We start from the raw sequence: 22,142 nt of genomic DNA, 5'->3' as shown, positions 1-22,142 counted from the left end.
GGTTGTATTCCAATTAAGAATTTGGAGCTACTTTGCACTTGGTCCATTTCATAATAACTCACGATTCAATCTTACTGTGTATGACTTTGTATATCCTATGCTATTTTAGGGGTGTTGGATTAGCAAACATACACAAGGGGTTTCTTCAGTCCATACCTAATTTGAGGTCTTATCTCAGTGAATTATTCCCTTGCAGGTTTTTAAATGTACAAGGAGTATTCTATGAGGATCTGGCTACTGGAGTGTAAAGGCATTTATTTGGACATTATTCTATTCCAGCTACACTTTTCTTGGAAACTTTTTAGAATAAAATCTTATATGATAGTGCATATTTCCACCTACTTAGCAGTGTTCACTGAGACACCATTTCTTCCACCTTTCTCTGGACTTCACAGTCCTTCCAGGCTCTCCTCCTCACTTCCACAAACCTCTCAGCTTCCCCATCATACCATAGTAGTGCAGGTATCACCCGGATGCTTAGGTGTGCATCTGGTTATGTTTAAGGACAAACTTGCATATTGTAAACAAGTGCTTCCAGCTGACTATGGAAGGGATTGCCTGAAGCTACTCAATGTGATTCCAAAAGAGTAGTTCTTCCTCCAAGCAGGCATCTGGTGTTAAGGACCTCACCTTAAAGAACCCTTCAAACATGTGTCAAATGTTTGGTCTGCTTAGCAGTGTTCTGGAGTCCCCTGTGGGTCTTTGTGCTGTGTTTCAAGGTTTTCAGAGCCTGATCCTAGCCACACATTGGAAGAACGGGTGGTGCACTGGTACTTCAGTCAGCTGGACAACAATGGCAGCAGTGACATCAGCAAGAGGGAGATGAAGCCATTTAAGCGCTATGTCAAGAAGAAAGCCAAACCTAAGAAATGTGCACGACGCTTTACAGACTATTGTGACCTCAACAAGGACAAGTCTATTTCACTACAAGAACTGAAGGGCTGCTTAGGTGTTGGTAAAGAAGGAGGTGGGTCACATTTTGTTAACAAAACTAAAGTTCACGCTTATGATGGTATGGAATTCTCTGTATTCTTGGTGCTTGGGGGGGGGGGGGGGGCACAGTGGGAGGGCTTCTAGTGTCCTGATCCCACTGGTGGACCTCCTGATGGCACTTGGTTTTTTTGGCCACTGTGTGACACAGAGTGTTGGACTGGATGCGCCATTATATATATATATATATATACACACACACACACATGACGTTGAAGTTGCCTTATTCTGAGTTAGGCCATTGCCTCAGCAAGTGCAGAGCTTACTTTGGCTCTGTAAGGTTTCAGTCAATAAATGTCTTTCCTGACAGCTTCTACCTGAGACTGCATTTGCTAGAGATTTGAACCTGGGACTTTCTGCATGCAAGGCAGGTGCTCTGCCACTCAGCCATGGCAATGCCAACCCTTCTGGTTTAAGCAACAGCTTAAATGACCCCCTTTGGAAGCCACGTGTTTTGCTTTTTCTGTGACTCCTCTGTTCCCTGATGGCAGCACACTATGGTGTGGTCTAGCCGGCCCTTTTGATCTCTTCTGACTGTATGATGCTTTTCCAAATCACTCTGAAATAAAGACTTGCACTTTGTGGTTTTGCCTGAAAAATGTGTTAGACTAGAAACAGAAAACATGGTTTTAAATGAATTGGAAGTGGCTTAGGGAGGTATTGCTGTACATTGTGTCCCTATCATTGCTGCTTCAGATGAAAAACATTTCAGAAACCTTCAAGAATCTGTTTACCAAAAGCAAGAGTAGAATGAGTATCCACATCATGAGTAGTACTAGTATTCAAATTACTTTGAAAAGATATTGTCTGTCTCCAACATTAATACAAATATTTATTCAGTGCAAAGTTAGATGTTTCATTTCCTCCCATGAATTAAGAAAGTACAAAGTGGACATATGGCAAACTTGGGGCATATTCAAACTTAGAACTCCTTTCTGCCTGTTTTCTCCTGTAGTGATGCAGCCATTTGGTTTCTGACAAGTGAAACACTGGCTGTGCTTTTTAATCAATTGTACCATGTTTCTTATCGATTGATGTCCATGCATGAAAGTTGATTCACAATTGCATTTAAGCCTTCCTATAGTTTATATTGTACATGCTATTTAGGAATCTGTAGGATTCCCAGTATTATCTTATATTCTGTAGTATAATCAGAGCTTTTTTTGAGCAGGGACACACAGGAATGTAGTTCCGGCTGGCTTGGCATCAGGGGGTGTGGCCTGATATGCAAATAAGTTCCTGCTGGGCTTTTGCTACAAAAAAGTCCTGTGTGAAACGATGGTGATGCCAGGGTGTGTGGCCTAATATGCAAATTATTCCTGCTGAGCTATTTCTACAAAAATACCCCTGATTGAATAATGATGTTAGATCAGAGTTCTTTGCCATAGAAATAAGCAGATAGCTATTTCCATGGCACATCCAATACTCCAAAGTCAAGCTGGCTGTACATTTAACTATATTGCAAGCAATATATTAATGCTGCATGAGCAACATCAGCATTCACCTTTTCCTTTGTAAGCAAGGCATGTCTGTGCCAGTAGTTTGCATTTTACTATATTAATCTATGAACATATGAAATTGTACCAAGTCGTACAATAGTCCATATAGTTCAGTATTGTCTCCTGCAATAGGCAATGGCTCTAGGTCAGTTTCAGGTAGAACAAAAAGGAAAAAAATGCCAGGTGATAGATGACTGACTGATTTCTTATACAAAGTCCCTACATGTTTTGCCACACAGGCTTAATCAGGAGGAATCAGAACTAGAAGTGTGCAAAAAATAAATAAAAGTATTCCCAAATCCCAATGTTAGTATTGTGTTGGGATTTGGGTAAATATTCAGGAAACCTGAATTTATTTGGCTCCATTATATCCCATGAGAACTGTCCCCATAGGGTATAATGGAGTTCAGAAGGCATTAAAACTTTAAATGCCTTCTGAGTTCACTCACTGAGTCACACTGTTGTGGTGGCATGACTTGGTGAGTTCAGAAGGCATTTAAAGAGATTATAGACTCTTTAAATGCCTTCTAGCCATGCCTAAATAAAAGCCAAATAATATTGGCTGTTATTTGGGCAGTTATTTTGGTAGCCAAAATCAGATTCTCTTTGCAGGGTGACCCATGAGACTGACCCAGAAATTTCAGTTGGTCCAGAACACAGTAGCATGGGTCCTTGAAGATACCCCTATTAGAGCACATATCAACCGGTGCTCTGCCAGCTGTACCGGCACCAGATTGAGTACTGGATCAAGTTCAAGGTGCTGGTTTTAACCTTCAAAGCTCTATGCAGTCTGGGACTGACATATCTGCTGGACCACCTCTCATGGCTTACCCCCCAAAGAGAATTATGCTCTTCTAATAACAACACACTAGAGATCCCGGGACCAAGGAGTTGTCACTTGGTTTTGACTAGAAACAACAGAGCCTTTTCAGTGGAAGCTGCAACTTGATGGAATGCACTTCCAACTGAGATCTGGGCCCTGCAAGATTTGGTACAATTCTGCAGGGCCTGTAAAATGGAGAGGTACCATCAAGCATATGGATGAGGTCAGGGGAACTCCCAAATATGCAGTTCCTTTCCCCCCTCCCTCTCTCTCCCTGGGGCAGGTATACGGCCCATTAGAAAATAGTATTGTTGGAATTGTTTTAATTGAAATATTTTAATCTGATACATCAAGGATGGCCAACGGTAGCTCTCCAGATGTTTTTTGCCTACAACTCCCATCAGCCCCGGCCAGCATGGCCAATGGCTGGGGCTGATGGGAGTTGTAGGCAAAAAACATCTGGAGAGCTATCGTTGACCACCCCTGTGATATATGTTTTATTTATTATAAGTTGGAACACACTCTGAGCCCCACATTAGTGGGGGAGAGTGAGATACAAATAAAAATTAATAACAATACCCCAAAATGTCAATAAAGTATTTTTTTTTTATTTGGCTCAGCATATATCAAGCACACACCCATCATCAGAACATTCGCCTAGTGCTGGATATGTTTACAGCGATAAAACTGCTGCGGACAATTCAAGTTTCAAGTTTATTTAAATTTATATCCCGCCCTTCCTACTGAAGTGGCTCAGGGCGGCTCACAACACATAAAAATCTAACAATTTTTGAATTTAAAACATCTTACAGAGTTAAAACAGTAAAATAATAAAACATATAACAACGGTCTATCAAAACTACACTCAGCTTCCAATGCCAGTTAGTTATAAGCCAGCCGGAAGAGGGCTGTCTTACAGGCCCTGTGGAACTGGCCAAGGTCCCGCAGGGCCTTCACTTCTTCCGGCAGTTGGTTCCATCAGAAAGGAGTCGTTACAGAGAAGGCCCTGTCCTTGGTGGATTGCAGGCGGGCCTCCTTTGGCCCGGGAATAACAAGCAGATTTTGAGATCCCGATCTCAGTACTCTCTGGGGAACATGTGGGGAGAGACGGTCCCTAAGGTAGGCAGGTCCTAGGCCATATAGGGCTTTAAAGGTAATAACCAGCACCTTGTACCAAACTCAGTATATTATTGGCAGCCAGTGCAGAGTCCGGAGCCCTGGCCGAATGTGCTCCCATCTTGGGAGCCCCAATAACAACCGGGTCACGGCATTCTGCACTAACTGCAACTTCTGGGTTCGGCACAAGGGCAGCCCCATGTAGAGGGCATTACAGTAGTCCAACCTCGAGGTGACCGTTGCATGGATCACCATTGCGAGATCGTCATGCTCCAGGAAAGGAGCCAACTGCCTCGCCCGCCTAAGATGAAAAAATGCGGACTTAGCAGTGGCTGCTATCTGAGCTGCCATCGTTAAGGAAGGCTCCAATAGTACCCCAAAACTCTTGACCTTGTGCACCGCTGTCAGTGGCGCACCGTCAAAAACTGGCAGGGGGATTTCCCCTCCCGGACCACGACGACCCAAGTAAAGGACCTCAGCCCACTCAGCCTGAGCCACCTAGCCACGGCCTGTAACGCCCGGTCCAAATTTTCTGGGACGCAGACCAGCCGGCTGTCCATAAACAGATAGAGCTGGGTGTCATCAGCATACTGGTGACAACCCAGCCCATACCTTTGGGCAATCTGGGCAAGGGGGCGCATATAGATGTTAAATAACATCGGAGAGAGAACCGCCCCTTGAGGCACTCCACAATCAAGCGTGTGTCTCCAGGACAGTTCACCCCCAATCTCGAGCCTTTGTCCCCGACCCTCAAGGAAAGAGGAAAGCCATTGTAAGGCCAACCCCTGAATCCCCATGTCGGTGAGGTAGCAGGTCAGTAACCGATGGTCGACCGTGTCGAACACTGCCGACAGGTCCAACAACATCAGCACCGCCGAGCCGCCCTGGTCCAGATGCCGTTGAAGGTCATCTACCAGGGCAACCAACACCGTCTCCGTCCCGTGGCCCGGGCAAAAGCCGGACTGAAGGGGATTAAGGACGGAAGCATCCTCCAGGAAACTCTGTAGCTGCATTGCCACTGCCCTCTCGATAAGTTTGCCCAAAAAGGGCAAATTCGAGACTGGCAGATAGTGTGCCAATTCGGCCGGGTCTAATGTTGTTTTTTTCAAGAGGAAACGGACCACCGCCTCTTTAAGCGGTGTTGGGAAGTGCCCCTCTGTCAGGGATCTATTTATGATATCCCATACAGGATATCTAAGCTCCCTCTGGCAGGATTTAATCAGCCAGCAAGGGCATGGGTCCAAATTACAAGTTGTTGGGCGTGCAGATAAGAGGATCCTGTCAACTTCCTCCAGGCTGAGAGCACTGAAACCATCCAGAACACGATCCAAAGACAGGCACGGTGCCTCGGGTTCACAAACTGTCTCTAATATGGCAGGGAGGTCGCAGCGGAGCGACGCGATCTTATCCGCAAAGAAATTTGCAAAGGCCTCACAGCCAATCTCCAATTCATTAGAATCTGGTCCACCTTGTGGCAGCATTGTAAGATTTCGAATTATATTGAACAGTTGTGCTGGGCGCAAAATTGCGGATGCAATCTTAGCCGCAAAGTATGTTTTCTTTGCGGTTTTGACTGCCATCTCATAGGACTTCATAATCTCTCTATAAGATGTCCGAGTCGCTTCGTCTCGAGTACGCCGCCATTGCCTCTCTAGTCGTCTGAGTCCCTGTTTTAAGTGCTGCAACTCTTGGTTATACCAAGGTGTTGGCTTTAAATGAGGGTGCAGAGGATGCATAGGTGCGATCTCATTGATGGCTCTGGAGAGCCTATCATTCCAAGATTCCACCAGATCATCCAAGGAATCGCCAGGGGGCCAGGGATCCCGTAGCGCCGTCAGGAACCGTTCCGGGTCCATCAGCTAAATACGCAAGCTAAAATACGCTCTCCACCTAAACAGGCTTGGGGTGGCACATCCCAGTCTAACATGTGCCCCGCCTGATGGGTGGGCATTGTAACAATTTGGGAGAGTTTCAGTGTCGCCATGGATGACACCAGGTCCATCGCCCGATTGGAGGCCGCGTCATCGGCATGAACATTGAAGTCACCCAAGACCAAAAGCCTTGGGTACTCCAACGCCCAGCCTGCTGCGGCCTCCATCAGGGATGGTGAGGCGCCAGCTGGTGCGTTAGGCGGTCGGTACACCAGCCAGATCGCTAACCCCTCCCCAACGTCCCACATCAGACCGGCACATTCAATGCCCTTGATCTCCGGGGCCGGGAGAGCCTGAAAGCCTCTCGTATGAATAGTGCCACTCTTCCCCCCCCGCCTGCTAGTCCGCGACTGGTGAAAGACTGAGTATCCTGGGGGGGGCCATCTAGGAGAGAGCTACAGTCTTCCCATCGCGCACCCAGGTCTCGGTCACGCACGCCAGGTCCACATCCTGCTCTAGCAGGAATTCCCGAAGGGTAGCGGTCTTATTATTGATGGACCTGGCATTGCATAACACCAACGACAGAGGCGAGTAATTTCGTCTGACCCCACTACCTGTCACCATTGGGATGGGACGCAGGCTGGAAGGTGGTCGAGCACTGTCATGTCTCAGCCTCCTTCCCTTATAATTCTGCCTGTTCCCACCGTCATACCTTCCCCTCCCCTGGAGTACAGGAATCCCCAGGCCCATCATTTCCTACTGGTGGCCACCAGCCCTTCGACTGGCAGAATAGTTGTACCTATACCCTCTTCACCCTCCTGTCTCCAACCAATAAACTGCCAACTACCAGTAGCTAATAGTTATTTAATTTAAATCCCTCCCCCAATCAATCCCTAATTCATTAGCTAACAATGATTAAATTAATACATCTGTTGGCTCCTTAAATAAAAACCTTCCCCAACCAATAACCCATCTCTAATTAGTTTGCCATAAATAATTAGCTAATCAATAAATATCATTTAAATAACCAATAAATAATTAATTATCCAGTTCTACTAAAATTGGCAGTTAAAATCCATTGGAGTTAAAGGGTAAGGAGACTTAAAAACTAGATAAAGTGCTGTTATTTCCAAAGTGACGATAGCTGTAAAGTGCAATGTTCTTCTTATTATTATTATTAAAGTGCGTCAGTGTCCGTAGAGTGCAGATGAACTTATTCTTATTCTTGGGCAATGTCCATGTAATGTATGTGTAAGTGCTTGTGTTCTCATTCGGGGGGGAGGGGGGGCGAGGTCTTACTCAGAGGTGCAGAGGTGCAGTGTACTATTGTGCTGTCTGGCAACCTGAGGCAGCCCTCCACACAACACCAGTTCTAGGTGAATGTTCTGATTCCCCTGACTAAAGGGGAATGCATAGGGACTTTGTATAAGTCAGTCATTTATCACCTGGCATTTCTTCTTTTCTGTTCTGTTGGTACATTGCTGGGTGCAGCCCAGTTTTTCTTCATCCTTGGGTTTCAGGAAGTGAAAGGTCTTCCCAGCATTCTTCCAGATTCTCTAAAAATCTGAAACTGTCTTTCAGTTTCATGTGCTTTACCACTGATCGGTGGTTCCTAATGCTCACTCAGAATCTTTTATGAAAGGACTTACTCCTCCTATATGTTCCTGTTATACAGTTCGTGTCTCCTGAACAGGCTTTTCTCCAGAAAACCCTGCCTTCAGAAGCAATGTGGAGGACTATGAGGGGGAGAGTCTGTACCATGCTGATGTCTCCTCTATGGAACTTCCTCCCAACAGAGATTCACCCAGGATCTAGCCTTGCTGGTTTTAGGTGCCAGGCTAAAGTGTTCCTTCTCACCTAGGTTTTTAATTGAAGGTGATGTTTTTGCTTTGTGTGTGAGAGAGACAGAAGGATGGACAGAGGTCATAGGCTAAGATTTTTAACTGGCTTGTTTATTGCAATTGGGCTGTTAGTCACTATATCCGTATTAAACCATTAGTTTTAATTTTGATTAAGAGCCCCATGGCACACAGTGGTAAAGCTGCAGTACTGCAGTCAGAGCCCTCTGTTCACGACCTGAGTTCGATCCCAGCAGAAGCTGGTTCAGGTAGCCAGCTCCAGGGTGACTCAGCCTTCCATCCTTCCGAGGTCAATAAAATGAGTACCCAGCTTGCTGGGAGGAAAGTGTAGATGACTAGGGAAGCCAATGGCAAACTACCCCATAAAAAGTCTGCCGTGAAAACGTTGTGAAAGCAGTGTCACCCCAGAGCTGAAAATGACTGGTACTTGCACAGGGGACCTTTCCTTTACCTTTAAAAAAAAATCTATTAAACTGAATGGTTCTGTTTTTCAAATGATTTTGAATTACTTCATTAAGAGAGTGAAATTAAATAAATAAACACAAGGAGTGAACACCAAATAGGCTTGCCAACTCCAGGCTGGGAAATTCCTAAAGAACTGGGGGTGGAATCTGGCAGGGTGAGGCTTGGGGAGGAGAGGGACCTCAATAGATTGTAATGGCTGAATTCAAGCTGTAATCCCAGGAGATGTCCAGACCCTACTGGGAGAGAGGCTGGCAACTGTAACACCGAGACAGAATAGGTCTTTAACTTCATAAAGAGCTTCAAGGAGAGCTAGAAATAACTTTGGACTAGAAGCACATCAGGATTCAGAAGCTAAGTTGCATTCATACTTGGAAGGCCAGTGACAGGATTACTGAAGTGGAAGAAGGATTTCTGTGTAGGAGCATACAGAGGAGACTGTGTGTGGCTTTTCTAATCCTTCCACCCTTGAAATATATTTATTTTCTAATACTGAAAATCCATATCAACCAAACTAGTTGGGAGAATTTCTTTGAGTAGTCATTTCTTTTCAAAGCCAGAATTATATTCAGGAAGACACAGAATTAAGAAAACTGAAGATAATTTTTTAGCATTGTCTGAAATTGGGTCCTACGCAGACTGTGCTGCAATTAGTGAGACTTTAATTCATATATTGACCTCTGATCATGGGACAGTCATCATACCAGAGAGGGAACAGTTCTTCCTCCAGCTATGGGATTCTCTTGGTTATTTCAGCTAGTGCAGATTTATTATTTGGTAGAGAGAGGTAAGGGATGGGCTTATCTTTGATCCATAGTACATGACCTGTTTCACAAACTGCAGACGCTGATCCTGTACAGTTAGGCACGCCTAAGCCCCTTGATTTCAGTAGGCTTAAGTGTGCCTCACTCTGCATATTATTGGGCTATTAAAATCTTAGCCACGTTACTTCAAGCCATTCAGGGTCACTGATGGTTAGAAACGAGTTTTCATTGCTTAGCTAAATTTCTAGTTTGCCAAAGACATGCCCAGAATAATATACAATCAGTAACAGTCACCCTGAACCTCTTTACCTTCTTGCTGAGATGAATGTACAAAATAGTTTTTAACAGCCCAGTCAGTTGGCTCTCAAGAAGTTTGTGAAAGAGAAAAATCTAAGAGGATGAAGAAATAAGGCATTCCTGGTGTGCTTTGCTGTAAGTACAGAATTGCCAAGGAAATTGCACTAACCTTCATGTTTCTACAACTTCCCTTGCAGTTACTACATGGCAGAATAGCAGCATTTCCTAAACAGAGGCTGAATTCAGATTGCCAGTTAGGGCTGACACAGGAACTCCTCATGTCCTGGAATCTGGATGCTGGATGCTGATATGGATTTTCTGCCCCACATGGCAGCCATTCCCTGGCCTTGTCCCCACATTAGCCATTTCCTCCCCTGCCACCAGGGGGAGTTAAATTTTTTTAAAAGGCACTAGACTAGAATATTGTTAAGAGCCCCATGGTGCAGAGTGGTAATGCTGCAGTACTGCAGTCTGAACCCTCTGCTCATGACCTGAGTTAGATCCCAGTGGAAGCTGGTTCAGCTTTCCATCCTTCCAAGGTCGGTAAAATGAGTACCCAGCTTGCTGGGGGGAAAGTGTAGATGACTGGGGAAGGCAATGGCAAACCAACCCGTAAAAAGTCTGTCGAAAATGACTGGTGCTTGCACAGGGGACTACTTTTACCTTTAGAATATCGTTATATGAAAGCAATATACTGTTGTAACAGTAGGTGTCACCAGAGGTTGTTTTGTAGAAAAATAGGTGGCATAGCTCATTAGCATAACTCATTAGCATATGCTGCCCCCCCACCACCCAAAAGCAACCCAACGCAAGAAAGAAGAGCCCTGGGTGAGCAAGGCCTGGGGCTCTCCTGGGCCACATCCCCTCCCCAGTCAAAAGGCCAGCAAGCCACCTGCTCCCCAAAATCACATAAGAAGTGGAGAAAGGGTGGCGTGGGCTTCTCCAGGGGTTAATGAGGGCTGCTGGGGGCATGACAAAGCCCTGGGTGGGTGGCTGGCTGCCTGCTCTCCTAATCCAGGGATTGTTATGCAGCTGCACCTACTATTCAATGGACAAGGTAGGTGGGGAGGAAGAGGGGAAACCCTCAGAAAGGTTCAGGAACTGTGCTCTTGTGAGCTCCTGCTGAATCTGAGGCCTGGGTATCACAATTTCTCTGAATTTTAAGTGTTTATTTTTTAAAATTGTAAGTTTCTTACCTGTTCTCTTGCAGAGATATAAGGAAAAGTGCATGTCTTCATAAGGGAAGGAGCTGGAGACTTTTAAAAAAATGAAAGCTGGAAAATCAGAGAACCTGTTACACCTAGAGTTAAAATAGTACATTGATATGACCGTCCTCTGCCAAATGTTCTTGCTTGGGAATTAAGATAACAGTGAAAGGCCTTCCTGACTGTCCCACCAATCAAAGGAGCTTGTTTTGTAGGCACACTAGAGAGGGCCTTTTTGGTGGTAGCTCCATGATCATGAGCAACCCCACAGTGAGATGTGCCTGCCCCCTTCACTTTCAGTCTTCTGGAAGTGGTTAAAGACAGTTTTGTTTGAGACTGCATTTGACTAATTTATTTATTGCAGATTTTAAATTTCCATTGTAAGCCATCTAGAGTTCTGCAAAGTGGAAAGATGGCAAGGAAATGGTTTAAATAAATAAATCTATTCTAGTGTTGATTTAAAAAACTGCAAAAGCCCTCGTGGCCCAGAGGAAGGAGGGTGACCATTTCTGGGGGATTGGGGCAGAAAACCTGCAAGAAATCTGCTATGTGGAAGTCCCATTGCTGCTGGCTGCACTTTATCTTCAGCCACACCAGCAATGGAAAAAACAAGAAAACCATTCCCTGTGTGGAAGTCAGCTAATTCAGGAAAGAAAAACTAGTTCAGAAAAAAAAAGTAGGAGGAACAATGAAGTCTGGCGGATTTGAAATAAAATTATAATCAATTTAGGCATAAAAATGGATAATAATAAAATGGATAATAATGATGTAATTTGTTTAGTTTGCCCCACTTGGATTTAGATTTCTACTACAACTTTTATATTAGTTTTATATAAATATAACTGCTGCAGCTTCACCCATTAAATCTCAGGAATTGTAGTTTGGTCAGAAGCTGAGAATTTCCTTTTAATAATAATAATAATAATAATAAATTTTATTTCTATCCCGCCCTCCCCACCTTAGCGGGCTCAGGGCGGCTAACAGCGTATTACAAAACATACAGTGATATTATAAAAACATTTAAATCCAACAATATAAAACATCAACAATGAAACTACTAACATTAAAAACCAGTTCAATGATATAATTATTCTGCGGTGTGAATCTTCCGACCGCATTGGCGGCTCCTTAATTCTTGATCTTCCTAACAGTCCGGATGTGCCAGTTTAAAAAGGACGGTCTTGCAGGCCCTGCGGAACTGCTCAAGGTTCCGCAGGGCCCGCACCTCCTCGGGGAGTCGGTTCCACAGAGTAGGAGCCGCACTCGAGAATGCCCGTACTCTGGTGCTCTGATGTTTAATCTCCTTCGGCCCGGGGATGGTCATCAGATTTTTCCCGACTGACCTCAGTGCTCTCTGGGGTTCGTATGGGGAGAGACGGTCCCTCAGGTAGGTGGGTCCTCGGCCATATAAGGCTTTAAAGGTAACGACCAACACTTTGTACTGGACTCGGTATATAATCGGCAGCCAGTGCAGTTCACGTAGCCCCGGCTGTATATGCTCCCGTTTTGGAAGTCCCAACAACAGCCTGGCCGCCGCGTTCTGCACTAGCTGCAGCTTCCGAGTCCGGCACAGAGGTAGCCCCAAGTAGAGGGCATTACAGTAGTCTAGTCTTGAGGTGACCGTTGCGTGGATCACCGTTGCGAGGTCCCGGCGCTCGAGGAAAGGGGCCAACTGCCTTGCCCGCTTCAGATGGAAGAATGCTGACTTGGCAGTGGCTGCTATCTGGGCCTCCATTGATAGTGAAGGCTCCAGTAAAACACCTAGGCTCTTTACCTGGCGCGCTGCTTTCAATAGCGCACCGTCGAAGGCCGGGAGAGCTATTTCCCTTCCCAGGGCGCCGCGGCCCACGCACAGGACCTCTGTCTTCGCTGGGTTCAGTTTCAGCCCGCTCAGCCTGAGCCATGTCGCGACAGCCTGTAAAGCCCGGTCGAGATTCCCTGGTGCGGAGTTGGGCCAGCCGTCCATTAGCAGATAGAGCTGGGTGTCGTCTGCATATTGATGGCAACCCAGCCCAAACCGCCGGGCAATCTGGGCGAGGGGGCGCATATAGATGTTGAACAACATCGGGGAGAGAACTGCTCCCTGAGGCACCCCACAATCCAGTGTGCGCCTCCGGGATCGTTCTCCCCCAATAGCCACCCTCTGTCCCCGACCTAGGAGAAAGGAGGAAAGCCATTGCAGGGCCGACCCCTCAACCCCAATGTCGGCGAGGCGGCGCGTCAGTAGCCGATGGTCGACTGTATCAAATGCAGCCGACAGATCTAACAGCATCAGCACTGCAACGCCGCCTCGATCCAGTTGCCGTTGGAGGTCATCCACTAAGGCGACCAGCACCGTCTCCGTCCCATGGCCCGGCCGGAAGCCTGACTGACATGGGTCCAGGACAGAAGCGTCATCCAGAAACCTCTGAAGCTGCTGCGCCACAGCCCTCTCAATAATTTTACCTAAAAACGGTAAATTAGACACCGGTCGATAGTTCGCCAATTCGGCCGGGTCTGCTGTAGCTTTTTTCAAGAGAGGGCGGACCAAGGCCTCTTTTAGGGGTGTTGGAAATTGCCCCTCTAAGAGGGACCTATTTATGATGTCCCGTAAAGGACATCTAAGCTCCCCCTGGCAGGATTTAATCAGCCAAGAGGGGCAGGGGTCCAGATCGCATGTTGTCGGGCGAGCAGCGGAGAGGATTCTGTCGACTTCCTCCAGGCTGAGCGGGTCGAAGTGGTCCAGCACTAAACCTGAAGGCAGGCACGGAGCCTCAATTTCACTCACTGTATCCAAGGTGGTAGGCAGGTCTTGGCGGAGCAACGAGATTTTATCTGCAAAATATCTCGCAAATGCCTCACAGCCTATTTCCAATTCTCTAACATTTGGTTTGCCTTGAGGCAACGTTATAAGATCCCCAATTATTCTAAATAATTGTGCTGGGCGCGAGTTTGCAGATGCAATCTTGGTAGCAAAGTATTCTTTCTTTGCAGCCTTGACTGCCATCTCATAAGACTTCATAAACGTTCTATAGGATGTTCTCGTTGCTTCGTCCCGAGTATGCCTCCACTGCCTCTCTAGTCGTCTAAGCCCTTGTTTCAGCCGGCGCAACCCCAGGGTGTACCATGGGGCCAGCTTCGTGCGAGGGCGTAGAGGACGCCGGGGTGCAATTTCGTCGATAGCCCTGGATAGCTGGTCCTGCCAGGTCTCCACCAGGTCATCGAGGGAATTGCCAGTGGGCCAAGGATCCCTCAGGGCCGTTTGGAACCGTTCCGGGTCCATCAGGCCCCGAGGGCGAGCCAAAATAGGCTCTCCGCCCATACATTTTAGTGATTCCTAACCCTCTTATAGAACTACAGGTTCTAGAACTGTGATGAAGATTAGTTTTGTCCTTTAGACTATTTTGCAAAAAGGTGTCCTGTAGTGGATTCATTACATAGGCTTCAATCTTATGTAGACTTCCTTGGAAATGTGAACTTGGTGAGGCTTACTTCTGGGTAAACATGCATTTCATTTTATTCGATTTATATCCTGCCCTCCCCACCAAGGTGGCTCAGGGCGGCTCACAACATAAAATTCTAACAATAAGATTAATGAATATTAAAATACATTAAATAGTTTACAGCAGTTAAAACAAGAAAACAAGAAAACGATCTATCAATGTGCTATCCTACAACCTTCCTTTGGGGTTTTTCAGGTACTGGTAAGTTATATGCCAAGTGGAAGAGGACTGTCTTACAGGCCCTGCGGAACTGCCTAAGGTCCCGCAGGGCCCTCAACTCTTCCGGTAGCTGGTTCCACCAGCAAGGGACTGTAATCGAAAAGGCCCTGTCCCTGGTTGACTTCAGACGGGCCTCCTTCGGCCCGGGGATTGTTAGTAGATTTTGAGAACCAGATCTAAGCACTCTCTGGGGAACATGTGAGGAGAGACGGTCCCTAAGGTAGGCAGGTCCTAGGCCATATAGGGCTTTAAAGGTAATAACCAGCACCTTGTACCGAACCCGGTATATTATTGGCAGCCAGTGCAGTCCCCAGAGCCCCGGCTGAATGTCCTCCCACCTGGGGAGCCCTAATAACAGCCGGGCGGCGGCATTCTGCACTAGCTGCAACTTCTGGGTTCGGCACAGGGGCAGCCCCATGTAGAGGGCATTACAGAAGTCCAACCTTGAGGTGACCGTTGCATGGATCACTGTTGCCAGATCGTCATGTTTCAGGAAAGGGCCAGTTGCCTTGCCTGCCTAAGATGAAAGAATGCGGACTTAGCAGTGGCTGCTATTTGGGCTTCCATTGTCAGGGCAGGCTCCAATAGTACCCCCAAGCTCTTGACCCTGTGTGCCATTGTCAGTGGCACACCGTCAAAGGCTGGTAGGGGAATTTCCCTTCCCGGACCACGTCGACCCAAGCAAAAGACCTGTCCTCGCTGGGTTTAGTTTCAATCTACTCAGCCTGAGCCATCTAGCCACGACTTGTAATGCCCGGTCCAAATTTTCTGGGACACAGTCAGGCTGGCCGTCCATGAGTAGATAGAGCTGGGTGTCATCAGCATATTGGCCCAACCCATACCTCTGGGCAATCTGGGCAAGGAGGCGCATGTAGATGTTGAACAACATTGGGGAAAGCCCCGCCCCCTGAGACACCCCGCAATCAAGCATGTGCCTCCGGGACAGTTCACCCCCAATCGCCACCCTTTGTCCCCGACCATCGAGGAAAGAGGAAAGCCATTGTAAGGCCAGCCTTTGAATCCCCGTGTCGGCGAGACGGCAAGTCAGCAACCGATGGTCAACCGTATTGAACGCTGCTGATAGGTCTAACAACATCAGTACCACCGAGCCACCTCGGTCCAGATGCCGCTGAAGGTCATCCACCAGAGCAACCAGCACTGTCTCCATCCCATGACCCGGGCAAAGGCCGGACTGATGGGGATTGAGAATGGAAGCATCCTCCAGAAAACTCTGTAACTGCAATGCAACTGCCCTCTCAATGAGTTTACCCAAAAAGGATACATTCGAGACCGGCCGATAGTGTGCCCATTCGGTAGGATCAAGCGTTGATTTTTTCAGGAGATGGCAGACCACCGCCTTTTTAAGAGGTGCTGGAAAATGCCCTTCCATCAGGGATCTATTCATGATATCCTGTACAGGATATCTGAGCTCCCTCTGGCAAGCTTTAATAAGCCAGGAGGGGCAAGGGTCCAGATCACAAGTTGTAGGGCGTGCAGACAAGAGGATTCTGTCAACTTCCTCCAGGCTGAGAACATGATCCGAAGACACGTCCATCCAGAACACGATCTGAAGACAGGCACGGAGCCTCAGGTTCACATACTGTCTCGAATGTGGCGGGGAGGTCGCGGCGGAGCGACACGATCTTATCTGCAAAGAAATTTGCAAAAGCCTCACAGCCGATCTCCAATTCCTTAGAATTTGGTCTGCCTTGTGGCAGCATTGTAAGAGTCTGAATAGTATTGAACAATTATGCCAGGTGCGAAATTGCAGACGCAATCTTAGCCGCAAAGTATGTTTTCTTTGCGGCTTTGACTGCCATCTCATAGGACTTCATAAACTCTCTATAAGATGTGGTAGTCGCTTCGTCTCGAGTACACCGCCATTGCCTCTCTAGTCATCTGAGTCCTCACTTTAATTGCCGCAACTCCTGGTTGTACCAAGGTGCCGGCTTTGGACGAGGGCGCAGAGGACTCCTAGGTGCAATTTCATCGATGGCTCTGGAGAGTCTTTCATTCCAAGACTCCACCAGATCATCCAAGGAATCACCAGGAGGCCAGAAATTTCGTAGAGCCATCTGGAACCGTTCCGGGTCCATCTGATTCCGTGGGTGAGCTAAAATACGCTCGCCACCTAAATGGGCTTGGGGTGGAACATCCACACGAGCCTTAAGGGCATAGTGGTCCAACCATGGCACTGCTTCAGCAGTAATATCGTCCACTAAAACTCCCACCGCGAAGACCAAGTCTAACATGTGCCCACCTGGTGAGTGGCATTGTAACAATTTGGGAGAGTCCTAGCGTCGCCATGGATGACACTAGGTCCATCGCCTGACTGGAGGTCGCGTCATCAGCATGGACATTGAAGTCACCCAGGATCAAAAGCCTCGGGTACTCCAATGCCCAGCCTGTTGCGGCCTCCACCAGGGATGGTAAGGCATCAGCTGGTGCGTTAGGCAGTTGGTACACCAGCCAGATCACCAACCCCTCCCCAACGTCCCATGCCAGACGGGCACATTCAATGCCCTTGATCTCCGGGGCCGGGAGAGCCAAGAAGGAGTAAGCCTTTCATATGAATAGAGCCACCCCTCCCACCCGCCTGTTAGTCCATGACTGGTGAAAGACCGAGTATCCTGGGGGGGCCATCTGGGAGAGAGCTACGGTCTCCCCATCGCACACCCAGGTCTCGGTCATGCATGCCAGGTCCATATCCTGCTCAAGCAAGAACTCCTGAAGGGTAGAGGTCTTATTATTTATGGACCTGGCATTGCATAACACCAGTGTCGGAGGCAAGTAATTTAACCTGGCCCACTACCTGCCACCGTCGGGATGAGACATAGGCTGGAAGGGGGTCGAGCACTGTCATGTCTCAGCCTCCTTCCCTTATCATTCTGCCTGTTCCCACCGTCATACCTTCCCCTCCCCAGGAATACTGGAATCCCCAGGCCAGTCATCTCCTGCTGGTGTCCACCAGAACTTCAGACCGGTGAAATAGTTGAACCTACTCCCTCCTCAACCCTCCCTTCTCTAGCCAATCTATCAATTATGCTAACCTGCCAATAGTGTCTAATGGTTATTTAATTAAAACCCCCACCCCAAATCTACCCATTAATTCATTAGCTAAAAAATAATTCATTAATTAACTCCATTGGCTCCTTAAGTATAAAACCCTCCCAATCAATTACTCTTCCCCAATTAATTTGCCACAGATACAGTTTCCTCAAATTAGCTAATTAATGAAACAATAATCTAATTTAAATAACCAGTAGCTTTGGTAACCCAATATTTTTGAGGGTACAGGTTTGCACATACCAAGACTGGAAAATTTATGTGAAGCCCTGTTCACCACAACATGAATGAATATGTTAAGAGACCAGAATGCCAGAATTATCATTTAAACCATTTAAAAAGGGTTTTGGCTGCAGAGCAATCCAGATACAACTACAGGGCAGTAGGAAGATGCACTTTACCTTTCAGCAAGCTTTTTGACTTATAATTTCTGAAATATCAATGGCATTCTGGAAGTCTTTGAGTAAGTTTCATACATATATTTTTTAAAATCTCTACTTGGTAGAATGCTTCTTAAAAACACAGAGGTAGCCTAATGTGACTCAAACAGAATATCTTGGTTCAAGGGAATATAAACTCAGAGCTCCTGCTTAGTCATAACTGCAGTTCTATTGGGATAATTGACAGACCAGTTTCATTCCTTTCTTAAATCTGCAGCTTTCATCATACTTGGAATTCAGTGAATATAAGACTGCTCCTTATTTTTTGCAGGCAACACTGGAGCTTTTCCCCATGGAAAAAGACAAGGTGTTAATCCTTTCAGTAAGTAGCTTCTGGAACCCATCTCTCCTCTTCCCCCTCCATTTTTCTTGACAATTATCTCCACATCATGAGGCTATTCCACTTTACAGCTCTCCAAGTAGCTACCCTAACATCACAACTAGTGAGATTGGTTGTCCTGGAGATAGTTAAAAGAAAAAGAGTTCTACAGAACTCTCCATCAGGCAGATGTTATCAAAAATTTTTAAATGGAGGGAGGGGTAAAAAACAGGACCAGATCTTAAAGGCCCAGCCATACCAGCCTGTGATGTTGGCTGCTGGCAGATCCCAGTTTGATTCCTGTAGGTGTTAGATAACAGCACTTGCATTCTGGGAGGAAGCAACAAATAATGTAGGTTTGCCTCATTTGAAAAACTGACCAAATCTCACCCCAGACCCATGGGAGAATTTGTTTTAAGCAACTGAATTGGCCCATACAAAATTTTAAAAAAGAAACAAAACCATCTAATACCTTTTATTGTGGCCAACCTATATAATTCAGAGTATATATTTATACTCAGTCGTTAACAATCAAGATTAGCTTGCCAGCTATACTTTTTGTCAGGTCAATTTCATACTGTGAGAATATTAGAAACAGGAATAACAAATTATTTTAATTAGGGAACTCACTTGTACACTGTGAATTAAAACCAATATGATTTTAATTGGCGTTTCCACCTTTTCTTTCTCCTCTTCCTGCAACTGTTGATGCTGTTCTCCCTCCTTTTTCACAACTTCAGTAGGACGTCTTGTCTAAGAGTTGCTGGGAAAGCATGCCACAACCAATTGGATCCACCAATGGACCGAAAGGATCTGCTGCCTCCAGAAAACACTCACGTGGGACTGGCAACATCCAGTGTAGCAGAAGTGGCTTCAACATTTGCACTTTTTTCATAATTGAAGCAGGGTGGAGATTGGTCTCTTTTAATGCCAGTATCTACTACCTTGGAGAAGAAAAATTTTTAAAGGCCAACATTACATCTTGTGAAGTAAACTGAACAGCTACTGATCATTAAAATGTTTGGAATCACTTGGACTCAAAGAGATGTTTAATATACTGTATATAAGTTTATGTAAATTGTGCTGACCTGAATGTGACTGTTTTGTCCCTTCTTAAGACTTTGATGGTTGTTTAGATTACATGGCACACAGGAGGCTGAATTTCAGAAATGCATTGATTTCTTCAGCTGGTTATGATCTAAAATCAACTTTTTTCCCTTCTACAGTAGGCATTTTTATTCAAATAAGTTCAGAAGCTGTGGGCGTTCATAAGCATTCATTTCTCACTTTCCTGTTCTCACTATATTTGTTTAAAAAATGCCTGTTTTACTGAACACCTGACAACATGGTTGGATTACTATAATGAGCACTAGATTGGGCTGCTCTTGGAGACAATCCTGAAACAGCAGTAGGTTCAGAATGTGGCAGACTGATTAGTGGGAACATATCTTGCCCATATTAAATCAGTTACATTGGCTACCACTGCCAATTCGTTTCCGAATCCTATTTAAGGTGCTTGTTACGTCCTTTAAAGCCCTTCACACCTGGACCCCACATATCTGAATGATTGTCTCCTCCCATAAGTCTCCCTACACCAACTACAGTCTTCAGGCTGCCCCCGGCTGGCTGTTCCCCCTCTTCAAGTAGCTTGTCTGCCATCAACCACAGCCCTTCTCTTCCCTTGTAGCCAACACTCTGTGGAATGGGTTTCCAGACAAGATTAGAACAGTGCCATCATTAGAATTTCAGAGGCTCTGCAAAGCCATGTCATTTGCCAGGGATTTTAATAAGGTATAAACTGCAGGCATCTTTTGGAGAGAGTGGATATTGGAGATTTTATTCTATTGATTTTCAGTGGTAACATTTTAACCATGATGTCTAAGCTCTGCTCACGACCTGAATTCAATCCTGGCGGAAGTTGGGTTCAGGTAGCTGGCTCAAGATTGACTCAGCCTTCCATCCTTCTGAGGTCGGTAAAATGACTGAGGAAGGCAATGGCAAACCACCTCATTTTTTTTAAAGTCTGCCATGAAAACGTTGTGATGTGACATCACCCCAGAGTCAGAAACAACTTGTGCTTGCACACAACTGGTGCTTGCACAGGGGACTATCTTTACCTTTTTATAAGTCACCATAAGCCACAAGGAAAGGAAGGATAATAGATATTTAAATAAATAAAGCTTGAACATATGAAACTGCCTTATACTGTATCAAACCCTCGGTCCATCAAAGTCAGTATTGTCTACTCAGACTGACAGCGGCTGTCCAGCATCTCAGGCTGAGGTTTTTCATGCCTATTTGCCTAGACCCTTTTTAGTTGGAGATGGGGATTGAACCTGGGGCCTTCTGGTTACCAAGCAGAAGCTCTACCACTGAGCCACCGCCCTTCCCACTAGCCACCGTCCCTTCCAACTTATAGAATTTAGCCTGTTATTCCCTTTTACCAAATTGCCAAAATTGTTTAAAAGATGCGTAAGAGAGCAAATGTAGACTGAGGTGACTGTACCATGAAAATAGGTTTCTGGCCACACTGTAGGTATGCATGGCTAATGCAGCCACATGCAAGTGCTGTTAATAAGTAATGCAATGAAGACTATACAGTTCTGATCTGCTATCAGTAGGCATGTTTTATTGGACTCTGTAGTCTGTGTAGTCCAGACATGGCATTAAGGTACACTATGCCACAGTGGTTTTGTGGGACTTGGTTAATTAGGCATCCTTCACAGAATCCCCACCATTTTTTGGTAATATCTGAAGACTTGCCAACACTGCTAGCAACAGCTCTTGGTGATGGGACATACCAGTATGCAAACAGGGTTCAGCCAACATCTGGATTATTGTTCCTGTCACCACATATCATGTGATCCATACAATTCTCAGCTAGGAAGTGGGCTATTTTGGGGTGGGGGATGGTAAGCATGAGTTGGCAGCTTTATACAATGTGTATGTAAAATGCTATCAAGTCACAACTGATGTACGGCAGCAAGGGGCTTTCAAGGAAAGTGAGAAGCAGAGGTTGTTTGCCACTGTCTTCCTCTGCAGAGTCTTCCTTGGTGGCTTCCCTTCCAAACACTGACCCTGCTTAGCTTCTGAGATCTGATGAGATAGAGCTATTCCCTGCTGCCTTCCCCCCTTCCTTATACAATGGAAGTAGTTAAAAGATATCTGGAGATCTAGCTGTAACCTCATACAGTTTTTCTTCTTGATATTGTTCCCAGGAGTGATGGTGGTGAAGAATCAGGAAGCACAGAGAAAGTTCATGATAGAAAAGATGGGATTTATCATTTTTTAAAATTACTGTTGTACCCTACTCTTCCTTTGAAGCACTTGGAGCAGCTTCTGTATGGTTCCAGGGAGATGTCCCAGCCAGGGAGCAGCAGGTCCCACTCCTGCTGAATCTTACTGTGTGTTTACTCACGTGAAGGATGGGCCTTGAGGAGGTGATTTTTAATATTTGGTAGTATCGGCATCCTTACTCCAGCACTTACAAAGCAGAAAGTGAGGGGAAGGAAGACAGAATCATTGGAGATGGAGATGATAAGGCAGTTTTGCAAAGATGCTGCTCTAGTACACATGTGCTTCCAAGCCTTTTTCTTTTAGTATCTGCCTGTTGAGGTGAGATCTGTGAGGTGAGGGTGGACAAAAGCATTAAGAGCCAAAGTGAAGGAACCTCAGTGCCATCACTTTGCTTGCACACTTTCTGAAGGGGCTGCTCTGCAAGTTTGGTCAC

At 46.0% G+C, this 22,142-nt stretch overlaps 1 protein-coding gene across 1 annotated transcript in view; it reads left to right on the top strand.

Annotated features, from left to right (window-relative positions):
* The window catches only part of SMOC1 (SPARC related modular calcium binding 1), a 256,148-nt gene extending 236,706 nt beyond the window's left edge, over positions 1-19,442 (top strand). Inside the window, exons 11-13 of the mRNA XM_060262366.1 lie at positions 720-967; positions 18,365-18,415; positions 19,153-19,442. Coding sequence (XP_060118349.1) covers positions 720-967; positions 18,365-18,415; positions 19,153-19,169 — 316 coding nt within the window. The 3' untranslated portion in view covers positions 19,170-19,442. The remainder of the gene's footprint in view (positions 1-719; positions 968-18,364; positions 18,416-19,152) is intronic.
* The last annotated feature ends 2,700 nt before the right edge of the window (positions 19,443-22,142 follow it).

This window comes from Heteronotia binoei, chromosome 21 (genome assembly GCF_032191835.1).
Source record: "Heteronotia binoei isolate CCM8104 ecotype False Entrance Well chromosome 21, APGP_CSIRO_Hbin_v1, whole genome shotgun sequence".
NCBI lineage: Eukaryota > Metazoa > Chordata > Lepidosauria > Squamata > Gekkonidae > Heteronotia > Heteronotia binoei.
This window is presented reverse-complemented; position numbering and strand designations above follow the sequence as displayed.